The sequence below is a fragment of the Saccopteryx bilineata genome, chromosome 4, assembly GCF_036850765.1.
Source record: "Saccopteryx bilineata isolate mSacBil1 chromosome 4, mSacBil1_pri_phased_curated, whole genome shotgun sequence".
NCBI classification, from domain to species: domain Eukaryota; kingdom Metazoa; phylum Chordata; class Mammalia; order Chiroptera; family Emballonuridae; genus Saccopteryx; species Saccopteryx bilineata.
This window is the reverse complement of record NC_089493.1, coordinates 215,523,526-215,541,959: the sequence shown is the minus strand read 5'-3', so window position 1 is coordinate 215,541,959 and position 18,434 is coordinate 215,523,526. Positions and strand designations below refer to the sequence as shown.

The 18,434-nt window shown below is 38.0% G+C and overlaps 1 protein-coding gene across 17 annotated transcripts in view; it reads left to right on the top strand.

The window, feature by feature from the left end:
• Nucleotides 1–18,434, top strand: part of MEF2C (myocyte enhancer factor 2C) — a 168,958-nt gene that overhangs the window by 117,119 nt on the left and 33,405 nt on the right. For 10 of the 17 annotated variants that reach the window (XM_066273781.1, XM_066273782.1, XM_066273783.1 and 7 more), the window contains one exon: nt 12,226–12,369. The exons of 3 other annotated variants lie outside the window; for them this stretch is intronic. In XM_066273781.1, the coding sequence (XP_066129878.1) occupies nt 12,226–12,369 (144 nt within the window). Of the gene's footprint in view, nt 1–12,225; nt 12,370–12,429; nt 12,568–18,434 lie in introns of all 17 variants that reach the window. 4 more of the 17 variants (XM_066273787.1, XM_066273789.1, XM_066273792.1 and 1 more) reach the window with 2 other exon arrangements.

Genomic DNA, 18,434 nt, shown 5'->3' with positions numbered 1-18,434 from the left:
CACCTATCTACTTACCACCTGTTTATCTTCTCTCTCATTTCGCTTGTTCCTGTCATTTCTCTTCTTAAACATTTACTTTCCATACTTGTCCATTTTTCATTTCTTCATGTTAGTATTCTATGACACCCAGAGTGACTGAATGCAAAATGTGAGACTGTTACTTGTTCGTATAATATATGCAATCATGAGAAATAGGATTTTCGGTACTACGAGTTGGCCCAAGATTCTGGGACCACAAATTTATACATGGGTGATATCCATAGCACAAAGAAAATAAATTGAAATGAGTTTTATTTTAATCATTAATTCTCTTCATTTGGAAAAATAAATTTATAAAAACTTCAGCTTGCACATAAAATAATGTGACAGCCCGTGTAGGCCTTGATCAGCAATGTATATTAATAATACTAGACTTTCCAAAACATTTATGAAGTGTATTTTATTCATAAATATTTAATCCAGAAGGAAAGATCCCAGTTTGCCATAAAAGAATGTATATTGGGTTATTTTTAAAATCTGTTTTATGGATGGCTTGTGGTCTATTTATTTCTAATCATTACACAATTTATAATTGCCTACACTAATGAGGAAGGACCTGTCATTTCAATACTATAAAATAGCAGAAACTACTGTGTGAGTCCAGGAGACAGCAACCCCCAATAACAAATGAGCCAGGAAACTAGAGGGCACGTCCCTGTGGAAAGTCAAGCACAGGGTCCTAATCTGAAATGCTACCGGCACTTTTAATGTTTGTCCTATAGATGCTCTGTTTGGTTCTTTTTCTGATACCAGCTGGAAATAATTATATTGTTAGGAAAGCAAATAGAGGCCTTTGATTAATGAACTCAGAATTCACATTAATTTATGAAATTCTAATGGCCAGGTGGTCGTCTTGATGCTAGGGCTACCTGCTGAAAGGCGTGGCCCTGTGCTCAAGCGGGGCAGTCCTGTGTGGAGACTGGACTTTTCGGACAGGACTGCAGGGCAGGTCATTTAAGTAAAGACAGTGAAGAATGATGTCAGTGTGCCTTGTAAATATGGCAGAATCTGTGAGTGGAGGGCTCAGATCGGGCTACTTGCCTGAGGGTTTTGAAGCACTTTTATTTTTAAGCCCCCTTTATTTACCGGCAGCTCCTTCATTTTTAGTATAATTCTAACAGACTTCCTTGCATTGGACACCTGCCCAAAGCCATTGAATGAGAAATCCACCACTTATTACCAGTCCACATGTTAGGTTTGTGATAATGACATAACAGCTGTAGGGATAAACAGATTAGACTGTTCTTTCCCACAAGTAGCTTTTAATATGGTGGGTCTGGTTAGAGATATAAAACAATATAAAGTTAAGTCGCTAGCAGAAAAGAACGAAGAGGCTCTGTGAGTGTGCTGCTGTGTATTTCAGAGACTTGGATTAAGGGACTTTCCTAATGCCTGATGTGAGTGTGGTAGAGATTTGTTCTCCCACCAGAGTCCCAGGAGGATTTTACATCAAAAGAGGCAAGTAATCAGAGTCAGGCTAGACACCAGGCTGCTAGCCTTTGACGACCTAGCAAACATTGCTAATGCTGCAAGGAGAGAGCGTGAAAGGAAAGAAGAAGCTTGGGTCTCCACTAACTTCTGCTTGATCTTTCCGAGCATCCTTATTATATGTGATTGAGCTCCCCTTAGCAGTATTCTTCTGCAGAACATCTGTCTGGAAGACTGAACCAATTGTTGCAACATTCTACTGTCAGATACTGCACTAGTTGCCAAGGATAGAAAGCTCTCAGGCGACATTTATTGTCTATAGGGGTCTCCTAATCTAGAAATGAGATTAAAAAACGAATATAGAAAGCAACAGTATTAATAAATGTTAATTACAAAGTTTTGTCTCTGACATTAATCCCATTAACTCTTTAGTCCAAGTGAATCTTTCCTTTTCTAATTTGAATTAATGTGTGAGGATGGGAGGTGCTGGGGTTTGGGACAGTGGTTGGTAGGGGTGATAGCAGCATAAACTCTGAGTGCAAATCAAGCAGCTGCTCCCTGTGCGTATTCAGCTCCCAGTGTGATTCCGTGTTTAATAAGAACCTCTGTCCCTGCCGTGGATTTCATTATCATTGTATTAACAACAACACTATTTACTGAGTGTCACCCATGTGCTGGCACGTTCAAGTTGCTGTGGCTACGGAGGTGAAGAGACCAAGTTTCTACTCTGGTGGAGGTTTGTTCTACTGCACTGAGACTCTCACTTCCCCTGGCAGCCACAATGGCTATAACTTACATATTGTTTTCACACAATCTCAGCAATGCTCTGCAGTCTGATACCTCATTTTGACCTGTCAGAGCAATGTGGCTATTGAGCAGATTGTGCTAACATAGTTGTCACTATCAGTGTCTCAGATGGCATGTTACAGGCTCAGGCAAAACCCCCAGAAGTAGCATCTAGGCTAGTCCTCAAGGGCATACTCACTGTGTATACTAAGTGGAGAGGAGCAGTATAAGAGGCCCTTTTCCATCATTCCTGTCAAATCACTATGGAATAACCAAAACCAAAACTTTTCTATTGAACAGTTTTAGTAGAGAATGGCTTAGAGACACTCTTTGGAGAGCAGACTGGTTTATTGGGAAGAGAGATAATCTATTAGAAAAATGGTTTGAATGTCAGATGTTATGGGGGCGATGTTCAGAGTACTATAAATAAAATCTGTGCTCACAATCCATAATTGGTCCTTGAAAATCTCTCTCCTTCCAATTCCTAAATGAAGGAATATAAAGGAAGTTGGTAAAGTATTTTTGGTGGCACCCCAGACTGAAATCTGTTACTAGTGCGTGCTGGTCTTGTGATGTAAGACTTGGAAACTACAACATCAAGAATGAATGGCAAAGAGAGAGGTTTTCCCATCAAGCGGGAGCCAGCCTAGGAGAGAGTGGGCTGGGGCCAAGCCTACTAGACCTCTTTACTCTCTGCAGCCTGGCTGAGACCCAAGGTGGGAGAGAGATGTTTGGAAAGGAAGCAGTGTAGCCTTCATCAGGAGTCCTGGGCTATATTAGAAGTGAGGATTTGGGTACCATTCTCAGGTATGATCAACACTGTTATGACGTGAGTCAATCAGTTGCCACCCTGAAGTCTTTGTTTTCTCTTGCCTTACTGAATGTTCTGTGCACACTCTGCTTTTCAGATAAGCTAGTAATAAAGTACACATCCCAATTAACAGAGGTTCTTCAAATTATATTAAAGGTAATGCTTTTGTTTTGGAGTGGAAACCTAGAAAGAGAGAGTAGAATGCACAAAAGCATCTCTTAACAATTCTTTCAGTTTTTAATATGTTTATGTCCTCCTGGGGGTAACTTGAAGCACCAGTAGCTGCAAATAGGAGCTGGAAAGGAAGAGCCCATCATGCCCAGGACTCTGAACAGTTCTAAACACAGAGGAAGCAACAGTTTGCACCTCACTTACAAATGTGTCACTTCCCCTGTTCCCCCTGCTTCCTCAGGGAGTCCTGTGCCACAGTCATGAAGTGATTATAGAAATTGCTTTAACCTACAAAAACTAGTGCTCCTTGCATTTTGACTTAATAATCTTATTAAAACAAATAAATAATACTGTCACCTTCAGAGACCACCCACTCATTTCAATCAGTCTGTCACTGTTAGAAAGTTGACTATCAAGTTTTTTGCTTTTTCATTAATCCAATGAGCAATTACTCAGAACTTATATTGAGTCCATATATATTAACTGGACCCTCTGTTAGGAAGCAGAGATGCCCACCTCTCCTAGAACTCACTATCTAGTAATAAAGCCAAGCATATTAAAAGATAAATTACAATACAAGATGCTACACATTTTTTAAGTCACCAAAAATCAAGGATTGTAAGTATACAAATAAAGGAGTTCCTAAGTGTTGGGGAGAGTTCAAGAAAAGCTTCACGGAGCAAGTGATGGTATTAGGTGGTAGATGTCTTCAGATAACTAAGGTTTGCGTAACAGAGAGGAGGAGTAAACTAGAATATTTCAGACAGGAATAAATGTCACAGATCAAAACAGTGTTATGAAAGGACCAGCCTGACTTAGGAAATGGTGAGAAGTTCCCTTTGGAAAAACCCAGAGCACTGGGAGAGAAGAGAGACAATAAGCTGGAGAGACAGGTGGAGGGCTGTGAAAACCAGTGGGTGTGGCTGCTGCGAGTGCCTGGGTCCATAAGAACAACAGTGACACCATTAGACTTGCATTTTAATGAGACACTGCCCAAAGTAAGAAGGACGACTAAAAAGTAGACTCAGAGGGCAAACAGGTTAAGAATGAGAGACCAAACAGAAAAGATAATGGTAGTTGAATCAAGAGATAATAAAGTCTAGCGTGGTTTCTGAGTTTCCAGCTTGAACAGCTAGATTGTGATGTTTGCTAGGAAAGGAATGGATGAAGGACTGGGTCGTAACCAAAAGAAGAAATGGGAAAATAAATGACGTAGTAGAAGAGATCATGGAAATCCTATAGAAATGAGCAAGCATGGTGACAGAACGGTAGTTCCATTTCAAATGATTAATCGTGCATTGACCCAACTTGAATTAAAAGGCATTTACAACCAGATAAAAGCCCACATGGAAACAGAAATAATGATTTTCCCTTACTCTGATTATTCAAAATAACATATACATTTTCTTTTGTTAAAATAAGTCATTAATGGTTTGTAAAAGATACTTTGATGTGTTACTTTAAAAGAATTTGTGCCCTGAGATTCTGCTTTTGTCTCGTAACCTATTTGCAAGTAAAGTGCCATAGTCTGAAAAGTTTAATAAGTGAAGTTACATTCACATTTTATACTTCCCTGCTTCTTTATATTTGTTAATATACTCCTTTCTTCTCTTTCCCAACCTTTTGTAATTTTGGGTTTGATCTTGTCTTTTCCTTCCTTATTTAAGAAATTACTAACATTGTCCATTCTTCACACCCACCTATAATTTAATTCTTTGCATTCCAGCTTTTTATTTTACAAACAAGCCTTTATTTTTTGTACTTGCTTTACAGAGATTATTAGGATTAACTGCATTAAGTCAGCATGCATTTGAACCAATATACATTAAAATGTTCCTTTTTTAGTGTTTTACCTCAGCTGTCTCATGGATTCAGAATGTCAGGGAGCATTTCCTGGCTAAGTTTGCAGAACTTCTTCATCTCAGTTCTGTCCCTGGCCAGCCTCATGATGCATGGCTTCTCCAGGTTCCAAGAGAGGTGTGGTGGAAAAATCCGTAGTAAAAACACCAAACCACACCACTGACCCATCCTGAGGAAGCATGAATCACCTGTTTGGCCCTAGATTCACCCTGATTTTCTGTGAATTCTCCATGCTAAGGATGGCCCAGAATAAGACCAATGTCAAACCCCAGGAGAATAGTAGAGCAAGAGATCAGTGTCCAAGGATGGGTGGAAAAAGATGAACTAGGCCAAGAATTTTAAAACATGCTTATTTCAAATTTATAGTATCTGACTCACATTCGGAAAAGTTTTCCATGTTCTTACCTATGAGGTTTCTGTTTTTCCTTATATATTTTACTCACCATTTTTCTTCTTCCATTCTGAATTCTGTATCTTCTCTCCTGCTATCCATTTAATCCCTGAGATTATATGTTTATAGCTTTTGTTCCTTGAAGATTTAATGCTTAGGTTTTCTGACCCTCCATATTTAGACTGGTACCCCAATTTTTAAGTATTCAATGATATAAATATCCTGTTATAATCAGTTTCATGCATTATATAAATTATACCTATCCTGCATTGTATTCTAACTTAAAAACTGTACATTTAAAAAATAGTCAGTTTATAACAGTTACATATCAAGAGCAAAATAACTGAGTTTTGACATAATGTGAAATAGTAACATAAAAAGGGGAAAAAGGGAATTACAGTTGCAAAAGTACTACAATGAGGCTACTCTTTCTTCTGCTAGCATCAGAACGTTCTTTCCTGTTCTGTTCATCCATCAGTCCAGTCTGTCATTGATGCTGCAGGTGTTTTGTCTACCACATGCCAGACTAGTGCTAACTTGTGGTGGATACAAGATAACTAGTAAACAGTTCCTCACCTCTGGGAGCTCACTCATGATGGGGGGGGGGCGCATGGAAGCAAATTATCTTAATCACATACTCAGAAAAAGCATCTTTGCATCCAGAGGACCATAGATAACATCTGACATAGTAGCACTTAGTCAATGTGTCTCAAGAGGTCTGGATCCCAGTACGGTCTCCACCTTCAGTCAGACAGCCTTGGTCCAGTGCTTACATTAATGTTGCTGTGGGAATGTGTGTTCTGTTCACTCAGCAAACATTTACTGAGCACCTGCAGTATCCACTCTATATCAAAACTCCAAAAGTGAATAAAGGAAGGTGCTTTGTTAATGACCTCACAAGCTAGCAGAGGGGACAAATAATAATGTGTTAAGGCTCTAAGAGAAAAATGTATTCAGTGAATGCGTGCTTTCATGAGGGAGAAGTTCACTCGGTGCTGATGATGAGAGAGTCCACAGAGAGGGGTGCCTGACTGGGAGGAGGACTGCCTGCCTCAGGGATTAGACCCTGGGCTCAGTCCAGAAGCCAGTTTGAGCAGGATGGGAGGTGTGGGAGGTCAGTTGCTTCTGCACCGTTATTCCTCCCCTTCTGGAAGGCATGAGGATGGGCAGGCCAGATGATCCTTGGTGGTCTGGTCCAGAATTAAATACCAATGACTCTAAAACCTGTCTACTACTGATGTTTATATGAAATAATTTGTGGCTATTAGGAGGCAGTAGACGGGTGTTTCTCTATGTTTACACATTAAAAGTTTTTAAATCTTTAATTGATGTCTTTTATTTCCAGTATTTAAAGGTGAAAAATTGCTCAGTGAAAAAAATGTTAAGTCCAATAGTAAGATTATCTTTTAAGGAAAGGAATAAAAACAAAAACAATGAAAATTTCTGACTCTTCCCAGCCTTTCCCTGGTGGAAGTTAATATGTAGTTTAAATGAACATTAATAATCAATACAATGTTACAGGTTATGTTTTCAATTTTTTAATGAAATTTTCACCACAAATGGATAATTTTTTATAAAATTTCATTTTTATACTCTGTACTAGATATGATTCGCTTGTCTAATTAAAGACTATTTATTAATTGTGCTAAGTTAGCAGTTTTCTTTTCATCTCTATGTTAAGAACCAAGAAGAACTATGGAACAGGAGAGAAAGTGCAGACAGTGCTAACAGTTTGGGTTATTAAATCCTATGGGAAAATTTCTTGGTGCCTGACTTTCCCTCAGCCTAAGTAATGTGTTGCTAGAAATCACAAAATTCGTGCAATATTCTAGGTCAGTTCAGAGATTTTTAGTTTGAATTTGTATTGCCTGCTTCTTTAAAAGAACAAGTGCACAAAACAACATCCAGACTATACTGGGTTTTAGATATTTGTTTGCGGAATACATTTTAAATGAAATAAGTCCGTGGGCACAGTGCTTAAGGCAGCCATGCCCCAGATACTGACGGACTAAAAGCAGCAGCGGCATGAGCGTCAGCACTCCGCTGGGGGACAATGTTTGCGATCTGCTCGCAGAAACTTCATATATAGACAGTATTCGTTTCACCAGCATCTTTTAGTCTTGTGCGGATTTACTGCTTTTTAATAAAGAGAAAATGCAATTACCTTTTCTAAGTCGATGTCTTTTTTTTCTTGGCTTTTTTGTGAACATGAAATTCATGGAACTAATAGAAATAATTCCTGCATGTGTTCTTAACATATCAACCCTCTGAAGTAAGGATAATGCTCACTGTGCAAGGAAGGGTGATTTTGGAGGTTGGAAGTAAAATTAATGAGTCTTTTGGGGCATTTTCACAAAAGAATTTAAAATTTCTGTGAATAGGTACAGAAAAAGAAAGGTGATAAAAATATACATTCTTGAAGACTAAGATGGCAGACTTGGAAAGAAATTGAACAGTTAGAAGCTTTTATGCCGATGGTAGCTCTCTGAAAGAATCTGAATTTTGGCAATAGTGTAAAATATATAGCTTCATTTGATTGGAAAAAAGCCAATAATCTAGTTATATCTTTTTTACTAACAAGAAACAACAAGGAAAACCAGTTTAAATCATTGTATACAGAAGACATTTTCTAGTTGATAACATAACACCTAAGACAAGAAATGAGCCTTCCATGTGGCATTCTTTTTCATTTATATTCCTTTCAGTAATGAAACAGAATCTGTTCCCTAATCTATTTCATTAGAATTTGTGAAGCACCTGTCACCTATCATCATAAGTTCATATGGATTTCAAGTTTTCCCGATGAACAAATGTAATAATGCAGGGTCCATATGCCCACATGTCTGGGGGAGAGAATACACGTGGTTTTTGGATTACCTGCCTGGAATCCTTTTCCCTTTTATTGTTTGGAGTATGTCACCTTCTGTCAGTCTAATTCCTTCTCTAAGAAACGGCTGTTCTCAGCTCACTGCATGACAATCGATGCTTTGTGAAACATCCCAGAAGCCTGTGCAGTCAATTGTTCTACCCCAAAAGTGTCAGTCTCACATGGAAGGCTGACTTCGGTCGGAGTACAGGCTCACTCAGAATTTACAGAGTTCTCTGAGAAAAGAGTTTCTTTAGATACATAGCAAGAGAAGCTGGTGGTTTCGGGAGACTCTTGCCTTATCTTGACATACAGAATAAATCTTTTCAAAACATAGGCAGCTGAGAGACACTTATATAAATCCAAGACTTCTAGCTCCTGTAAAAGAATAATGATTTAAGTGCCTGCATTGCCTGACCAGTAACAGTTGGAAAAGATCAAAGCTTTCAAAGACCAGTGGAACAGATTCTGATTTTACTAGAAAAAGGCCTGAAGGAATAATGCTCATTTATTCATTTAGTAATCCTTTAGTTTATACCGACTATTTATTACTGTGATAAAGACAGACTTGGCTGAATCTGACATTAATTCCGTCGCCATTATTAAACAGTTGTAGATTTTTAATATAATAAAGATAAGATGGCTCTTGTGTTCCACATTCACACTATGTTATTCAAGTTTGTGCCATCACTTCCATTTTCAGAGCTTTATAATTCCACCACAATCATTTGTTCTTGGCAGAAATGTGTTCTTCAAGCTCTCAGTGGTGACTAATACTTTTGAACATGGTTTTCAATGTTCTGGTTATGTGATTATGGGAATTTGGAACTCAATATTAATTTGCTTTTGGAGTTTGCATTTGTATATCTCACAATGCTCCTTTTTAAAATAACAATTTAACTTGAAATAAGGATGTAATTTAAATGGGAGAGATATTTCATTACTTAAGTACTAACGATACTCATTGTAAGATAATGTGTGGTCTAATACAAGAAGAACTTACTGGGGGAGAATGAGCCCCTGTTCTCCCCTCGTCCCATCACTCCCTTTTCTTTGTGACTTTGAACCACCTGTTTTGTTTACTTAATAGTTGACGTAATTCTTCAGGTGCCACGTGAGCTGTTGATCAAACTACTTTTTAAATCTGTAGGGTGATATGTTTTATTGAGCCATAACCATTCCTTCTCTGTCTAAATTTTGACATCTAGGAAGTATCAGTATTTTAGCCTTATTTTCATAGTTAAAATTTTTCCACAGCCTAATTTTTAAAAGTTTATACCTAATTTATTTCAGTGTTCAGTGTCCTGCTGTAGCTGTGGATGAAAGGGGAGCTCTGTTCTGCATCCCTGACATCACAATGTGGGAAGGCCTGGAGGGGGAGGGGCCAAGGCCAGGCCTTCACGCGTGGCAACGCCGGGGTGAGACGTGGCACAAGGCTTCCCTCAAATCCTTGTGGAAGACTAGTGAGAGATAATGAGTTAATATTTGTGGAGATCTTTCATTAACATGTAATTGATGCTTAAATTTTTATAAGCCAAACACAGTGTCTACCCCCAAAAGCTTTGTGAGAACATTTAGCACACATGTATGTGCCAGATGGATTGTGATGACAGTTGATTGGCCTCTCCTAACCCCTGCGTTCTGCTGTCGAAAATCTGTACATCAAAACAACAATAATTTTTATGATCAGATTTTTTGGATAAAAGATTCGGGTGCAAATTGCAAAATCTACTGTCTGGATAAAACTATAAATGAAAGGTTTATATATGAATACTCTTAACATGGCTCATAATAATATAACTAATGTTTGAAAAATAGCCGATATTTTCTTAATCTTACATATTTGTCTTTATATAAGTGAATTTTTATGAAAAATATGTGGATGCAAGACCCTCAGGAAATATTGTTAAAAGCTAGAGTTATCTGGAGATCAAAGCAGAAACACACAATAATACAACAAATAGTTATTACCCAGAAAAATGCTCTTGTGGTTGAGATAATGCTAGCAAAGGAGTTTAAAATGAAGGGAATTAAGTTAGTAAAGAAAGTTATTCTAGTGTATTGTGGAACCCTCTAAGTCCGTTTGGTTGCTCCGCTACTACCCATCATGAAAGCTGGAATGCCCACTAGTGGGCGGGAAGGACCAGGTTGACCAGCACTGCAAAAGTGGGCGGTTTTTATAAAAAGGTTTGCCATCACGGCTCTAGGTGTACTTATTCTAAGTGAAAGTAATGGCTATATACCCATGATAGGGGGACAGGTGGTTGCACTAATTATAAATTCCCCAAGATTGTAAATGTATATTTTATTATCTTGTGTCAAAATATTCATTTAATATTCAAACATTTTACCACATAATAAACTGTAACCATATGTTTATTATGTTATAGTACTATAACATTAATAAATATTTACAGAGCTACAGTGTATCACATAGATTAGAAATGGTAGTAGCTCTCTTAGTCCAACTTTAAATCAAAATTTTCAGTGCCTCAGAAACTAATTTTTAATACCGTTACGTTTGTTACACATTGATAAGAGCCAGGGAGTTTAATTTTTTAAGACTGACACCCCTTTTAAACATGTTGTTTTATTTATTTTCCTCAATTGCATGAATTAAAGATGGAGTATCATCTCGGTTTTGAATTCCTTAGCTTGATGTTGCAGCTTTTGCTTCATTTGTATGTGAATTTTGTCTTTAATAAAGATGAGCTCTGCTGAACTTTCCATTAACAAGCGACACTTAGGTATATAGCTTTCTATAACAATTTTGGTTGTACTAGGAAAAATCAGAAATGTTGCTTGTCCATTAATAATCAACATGGAAAGCTGTGTGATTAATCACCTTTTATGGTCTCTAAAAACAACATTATATCAGATCATGTACAATTAACTTGACACTATCAGTTTAAAAAAGAAAAATCTCAGGACTCTTGACTCATATTTTTTGCTACAGTGTTACATTAGTATTATCCTTCTGTGACAGCTGTGAGTAGACCAGACCTGCATTCAGGAGACAGGAGATTCAAGATAAGGCACTGCCTTTCCACTTTCATGTGTCAGGAGAGGCTCAGGGTGATCCCACTCAGCAGGAACCTGGAGGAACTTTTGCTAGTTTGGGAGTTATTATTGACATGGTTACTTATTTTCAGTGCTCTCTGGCTTCCTCACTCTGCTCATGACAATGAGGCCCTAAACTCAGCTGTTTTGACTTTTCTTTCAGCCTGTGTTAAGGCAAAAAACTTGTCAGCATTATCAATTTTAATACAGATTTTCACATATATAGAATGCTAACCAGACTAAGCAAAGGTGATTCCCCTGTGGTCCCTGTGTCTGAACATTCTTACTGGGTGCTTCATGAGAATACCAGTTTGGCCCTCTGACTGCCTCTTGATGCCAAGTGCAGCTCCAGAGGAGGGCAAGACATTCTGCGTGCCAACATTGCGCTGAACTAAGGATCCGATTCCAACATTTCTGATTTTGTCACGATCACAGATTCTGAAATCGTTGCGTAATGTCCTGACCTCTAATTCTTCTCTGGGAAAATAGAGTTGTAGTTTTCCACCTTCCTTGTAGTCTTCGTAATCGTCTCTCACTAGATATTTAGAGCGTGAATGAATTTCATATCATGAAATTTCAGCCTACATACTATCTTTGTCTACTGACTAATTTAATTCCCCATTTATTTTTTTTAACTAGTCATGATTGTGTTATTGAAATGACTCAGTTTCTTTCTATGGTTTCTTTCCCCTCGTGTAATAAAGTGTATGTAATAACAACCTGAAGTGCTGGATGGCTTGAACTTCTGTAACAGCCCTGAATGTCTCTTACAGCCTCTGTCTAGGATTGAACTTTCCAAATTATGTATTTCAGACATTGAGAAAGAAGGGCCTTAATGGCTGTGACAGCCCAGACCCCGATGCAGACGACTCAGTAGGTCACAGCCCTGAGTCTGAGGACAAGTACAGGAAAATTAACGAAGATATTGATCTAATGATCAGCAGGCAAAGATTGTGTGTAAGTACTCAGAACACCCTTCATTTTTTTTTACTCTTGATATCTCTCTGAACCTGGCAGGCCTTGAACAAGAAGGAAAACAAAGGCTGCGAAAGCCCCGACCCCGACTCCTCTTATGCACTCACCCCACGCACTGAGGAAAAATACAAAAAAATTAATGAAGAATTTGATAATATGATCAAGAGTCATAAAATTCCTGTAAGTACCAAAGGTAGATGGCTGGTCTGCTGATAACTGCTGCAGTAACATACCTTAACCCTTTCAGTGATGGCTTCGCCTAAAAAGCACTGGAAAGTCAAACTGATAAAATAGCCATCTCATCCCACAGCAGCCCATTTAGAAAGCAAACTCTAAGGGGTGCTTAAATTATGTAATCTAAAAAAAAAGTTGCCATCAAGTTCACTCGGAGGTAGAAGATTCACAGGAGGAAGAGAAAGGTTTATGCAACACGCCCTGACTTTACACAATCTCTTAAACACGGTGTACGCAAATCACAGTGCACTAGGAAAACACTGGAACCTCCTGTCACCAAGTTCAAGGCCTTACTATCAAATCCATACATGTGTGTGTGTGTGTGTGTATATATATATATATATATATATATATATATTTTTTTTTTTTTTTTTTTTTTTACTGAGACCAGATACACGAGTGGAACCGTAGTCCTCTCGAAAACTGACAATCATCACCCAAATAAAAGCTTATTTCTGAATAAATCTCCAGCCCCTCTCCCCAAACATGAATTCAGCAACAGCACTGAAGGGTTAAAGCTAATGCTCACTGCAGGGAAACAGACTGCATGAAACCTAATGGTAAGATTTCAAAGTGTTTGTGTGCTGGGGTGACTTGGAAGCTTCATCAAAATACTCGCTTTGCCGACACCAGCATTTTCCATGCTTTAACAATTGGCTATATTTTGTCTTAACCAAGTCAAAAAATTTCTAACAGTCAGTCATATGCCTTGCCAGATATTTGAGAGAGATAACTCTGCATGTATTATTTTGTTTGCCCATATAAAGAAGGGGAAATTACTACCTTATATTATATTCTGTCATCAATCAAATGATGTAAATTATGTGACATAAGGTGATGCAACTCAAGGTTCACATGCCTTCTGAATACCCAGTGTTAGTGTCTGAACCGTCCTTGTATACAAGCTCCTCAGTAGGTAATTAAGTCCTTTCTCAGAAGAAGTATATTTCCTATAACTTAACCAAATATTCTCAACCGGAACATTGAGAGAGACCCTAATAAAAAGATACTGCAGTGATTACAAGTGCACACACTTGGGGACAGAAGCTCTGGGCCAATTCCACAACTGTCCTCACATGATAAATGAATGTTTTACGTAGTAGGTGCACAATGACTCAGTGTTGAATGAAATTAAACACTTTAAAACTTATTTATAAAAGGTATGTCACTTAAACTTTCATTCTTCATAAATGTATGTCTGCTTCTTTTGTTAAGTAACGTAGTATCAGCAGTGGAGCTTTTGTTGAATCAGAATTATTAACACTGCATCATGAAGGAAAGCTAAGTGCTGTAAATTCTTAAAGTTTTCATAAACTGAGGGCTACAGACAGAACATCACAGCAGGCACTTTATCAAGTGAAGCATTCCCTATCCGATGCTGCAGTGCATACTTGTTATACCCAGAATTCTTAAATGATAAAATATCCACTGGGATTTTATCCTGCCCAGAAAAAGGAAAGAAAAAATGGCTCCCTTGGGCCAGTTTTTTATTTCTAATGGCCTGAGTTTCTCTTGCTATACAATGCTAGTTTTGAGCACAAAGGTTTGTGAATGTAAGATATTTAAGATGAAGCACGTTCAATGTCTCAGATAAGAGGAATTCCCTGCACAGTTAGGGAAAGAACAATATATATAATACTGCTGATCACTCTCCAGGGCAGTGATCCTAAACGTGTGTGTAGCCTTAACCGCAAGAGTTCTGGGAGAATGCCCATATTTACAAATGGGATCATTTTCCCCATGCTTTAGGGGAAAGAGGTGCCACGCACACCTAGATTCCCTCACAGTATTTCATCCTGTCATGTAATGAGTTCAAAATCAGGATACATGATTTCTTAAGAGGTGCAGTGGTGTGTGGTGGGGGATGAAAAACCACATTAGAGTTTATAGGCAGGGCTGTGAGAAGGAGCCACACAGCTCCTAGCTCTGCCTCCAAGTCTTCATTTCTTTAGTAAGTGCTTCAGCCTCCAGGATGAAAAGCCCAGTTTCGCACATTGCTTTCAGTTGCTGGAAGTAAATTTTGTTGAAAGTTTCCACAGCTGCTAAAACATTTACAGCAGGGCAAGGACACTCTGCCCTTTGTGTGTCGAGAGTGTCTCCGCCTCTTTAAAAACATTACAGGACTGTTTTTCTATTTCAAAGACCCAGTTGGAAGAGTTTCTCTTTTAAAATAGAAACTTTAATATTGCAATCACCTGTTGGTTACGATGTAATTTATGCCCATATTCCTCAACGACATGAAGTGATTCATGGATGAGTTGGATTCTTGTTGACCAGCATTTCTTCATGCAGGGTTTGCTACAGTTCACACTGGGCTTCATAGCAAGAAAAAGAAAGAAAAATGAACTTCATTTGAGGAACCAGGAATTAGGAAATGGGCTGAAAACAGGAGGGGTGGATGCAAGATTGGCTGAGGGTGAAGGGGAAGGAAGGGGAAATGGTTTCTATTTTTTTCAAATAAGGGACTGTAAATAGAGGGAAATGGTACTGTAACTAGGATCAAAGAAAGGGTTAAAAGGAAAGCACTTGAGATTATTTATATGCAGAGGAAGAATGCTTGAAGGAAGGGAAAGATTGCGCAGGTGGGCGCAATGGGGATGAAGTGGCAAAGCTCAGGGAAGGGAAGGAGCGTGGGGTTGGAACAGGACAGTGCTGTGGGTAGCCCCACTGGAGCTGAGGCGCTAGGTGGGAGAGTGAGCTTGGGTGGGTGACCACCTGATGACCTGTATTTTTATATTGAATGTAGCTTCTATAGAGACTGAGGCAGGATGGGGAGCAGGTGCTTGAGAAAGGACTGAGTATGAAGGTGTAGACACTGAGGAATTGGGGACAGAGAGGGAATGAGCAATTATGTGCTAGAGTTGTTAGGCAGCCTTGAGGAAATTTGAATACCAGCAGTTGGTAGTCACTAATTAGTTGTGTGATTTTTTTTTCTCTGCTAGTTTTCAGCAGACTGGTATTGGTTGATCAAAAGTTAAGGATGTCATTAATGGCCCCCCAAAAGGGATTCAGTTTCTCATTCACATTGAATGAAAGAGGGCTTATTAACTAAAAATATTTCATTAAAAATATTTTATTTGACTTTTCATTGGACTTCTTGTGGTAAGATTGGGAAAATAGTGGCTTTTGGATAAGAGTTCAGATACCTTTCTGACCACAATGACTCACTTCAGTAAACATGATCAGTTTGTTCAGGGATAGAAACTAAAAGCCTTTTAGCTGTTACACCTGTATCTCTTATAGCCAAGGCCAGTGTCATTGGCATATAACCGGTGCAATTACACAGGGCTCTGCTACTATAGAACCATACTTGGGTAAATGCTGGGTCATAAGCATCTTGAAATGCTTAATAATTTTGTGATAAGGGTCCTCACATTTTCATGTGCCCTGGGACCTGCACATTATCAAAATATAGCCAGTTCTGCTTACAGCCTTTTATTTAATCACCCCAAATTTTCTCTTTCTTCCTGTCTTGAGTATTCTAAAATTGGAAGTCTGGCCCTGAGATCTTTGCAAGTTTGGAATCTTTAACTACTTTTTGGCTTTCACTTTTCAAAGCAAAAAATATATATTTTAATTTAAATCCTTTTCAGTTCTCTAATTTTGAAAAGTCAAGAAGGAAAAAAATAACACTAGTATCTTATAAGCATTTATACAATATTTTGGCCTTTGCTTTTCCTAAAATGTTTAGATCTGGTCAGTCAGTCTCTTACTGATGCAGCCACTTCCTGTCCCAGGTCAGGCCCAGGGAAGGCAAACGATTTGCCTGTTAATGGCAGTTGCTACGCAAGCTGGACTGCAACTGAGATTTCTGATATTGAGGTGATGTTCATTCTGATTCTCTGAGGTATCATCTCAATGTGGTCATTTTTAAGCTTATAATTTGATTTCAACATCATTTAGCCATTTCCTGATACAGATAAGGAAACAAAATAAAATATAGGAAAAATACAAAGGCTTTTCGCATATTTTGTAGTTTGTTAATTTTTGAAGTAGACTCTGATATCAGAATTATACCTAGCTGCTATTTAGTCAATCACAAAAGAGTTTTTATAAAAATCATTAACAAAATGTTTATGGTCCAGAATGTTAAAAATGGAATAATTCTTGGAGATGGTGGTTGAGGAAGGGAAGAGTAGAGAAAAACATTCAATGAATTGGTTATTAGGGTCGTTCAGAATTTACTAAATAATTATTAATAATCCTCTTTATATTGGATGTGCATGTAATCACTCAGAGGAAGGGGAGAAAAATAGGTTTTGCCTTCTACTGAGATACAATCAACATTCTTCAGAATATTCAGGGAGAAGTAGTTTTATAGCTGATCTTTAGGTATTCTGTAATAGTCAAACATTTATAAGTAGTGATAGTGAATACAAATTTAGAAATCTGTAACTCCATGATAGCTTTAAAATATCAAATCTGAGTAAACATAAAAGAGAGGAGTCCTGAAGGTTTATTTTTTCCCAAGACTTCGATCACAGACTAGCAGTTAGTGAGCAGATTGCATTTCAACATGGATACTCACCCACATCCCATTGAATCCATTTATTTCATTATTTCTATGGTTCACAAATAAACTACTAACATTCAGCTCTCACTCACTTCAAAAAGTGATTTATGATTGCAACATTCTCTTTCTATCCAGACCTTATACTGTGTTGCACAGTGATTTAGTAGCAAAAGCAACAGGTTCAGTCACCTACTAGTTAGATGACATTGGGCCACTTACTTAATCTCACTGATTTTAAAAGGGAAGAATTATACAGTATCTACAATGAAAGAATTTTGAAAGGGTCATACCCTATTATGTATGTACAGTATACAGTACAGTGCCTGCTCAGTAATTAAATAACACACAGTAAATTTTAAGCTTATATGTCTGTATCAGTACAGTGTCTTCCTAAAAATTCTCCTTTGAAGAGAACTATTCAGTTTACATAGTAAAAAGTAGACTAGGCTCTGCATTACTTAGAGCAGAAGAGCTTTAGCACCTTGATAAAAACAAAACAGTATTTAGCCAACATCATAATTGATTTTATAATAGAAGGGAAACAAGAGCAAAAAAAAGTGATCAAGTGATGGCAACCTCTGCCAGCCTGTGGCATAGCAAAGGGATCTACTTTAAGAAAACTATTATAGGATCTGCTATTAGAAAACACCCTGATGTCTCTCCTCCTACTCTCTGTATTTCTGCTGATACTGCCACTGGCCAAGCAGAAGCCAGAGGGCCAGGTGAGCCCCTGGACACCACCTGGAGAATGAGCCTCTGGGTCCGGACAGTGAAGAGGGTGGACAGTGAATCTGGAGGGGCAAACAGGGAAGCTGTATCACAGTTACTTGACTGTGTTTTTAAGGTATACTAGAGTAATTCTTATTTGGGCTTATAAAAAGGGAATACAATATTTTACTTACATTTATTTTAAAGTATATACTCATATTTTGTTTAAAAAATCTCTGGAAAATTGGGGATATATTCATTCTGTTATATCTTCTCAAACATTTATTCCATTTTATTATGGTCTATCTAAATTTATTTTTGTACCCCATTTAGAACAGAGAAAGCCTGGGAAAGAATGACTGTGTTAATATAGCACTTGAACACTTTTAGTTTTCTCTAAAACAATGGAGAATCAAAGATGTGAAAGAAAAAAGTGATGAAACATTTACCTTTGTCAATGTCAACATGTCCAAATCATGAAAGGAAAGAAAAACAGGACTAATAACGGATCAGAAATAAAGGAGGATAGGGCAAACAGAGCTACTGCAGAGCATGGCGTGTGTCGCATGCCCGCCAATCAGCCAGCAAAGGA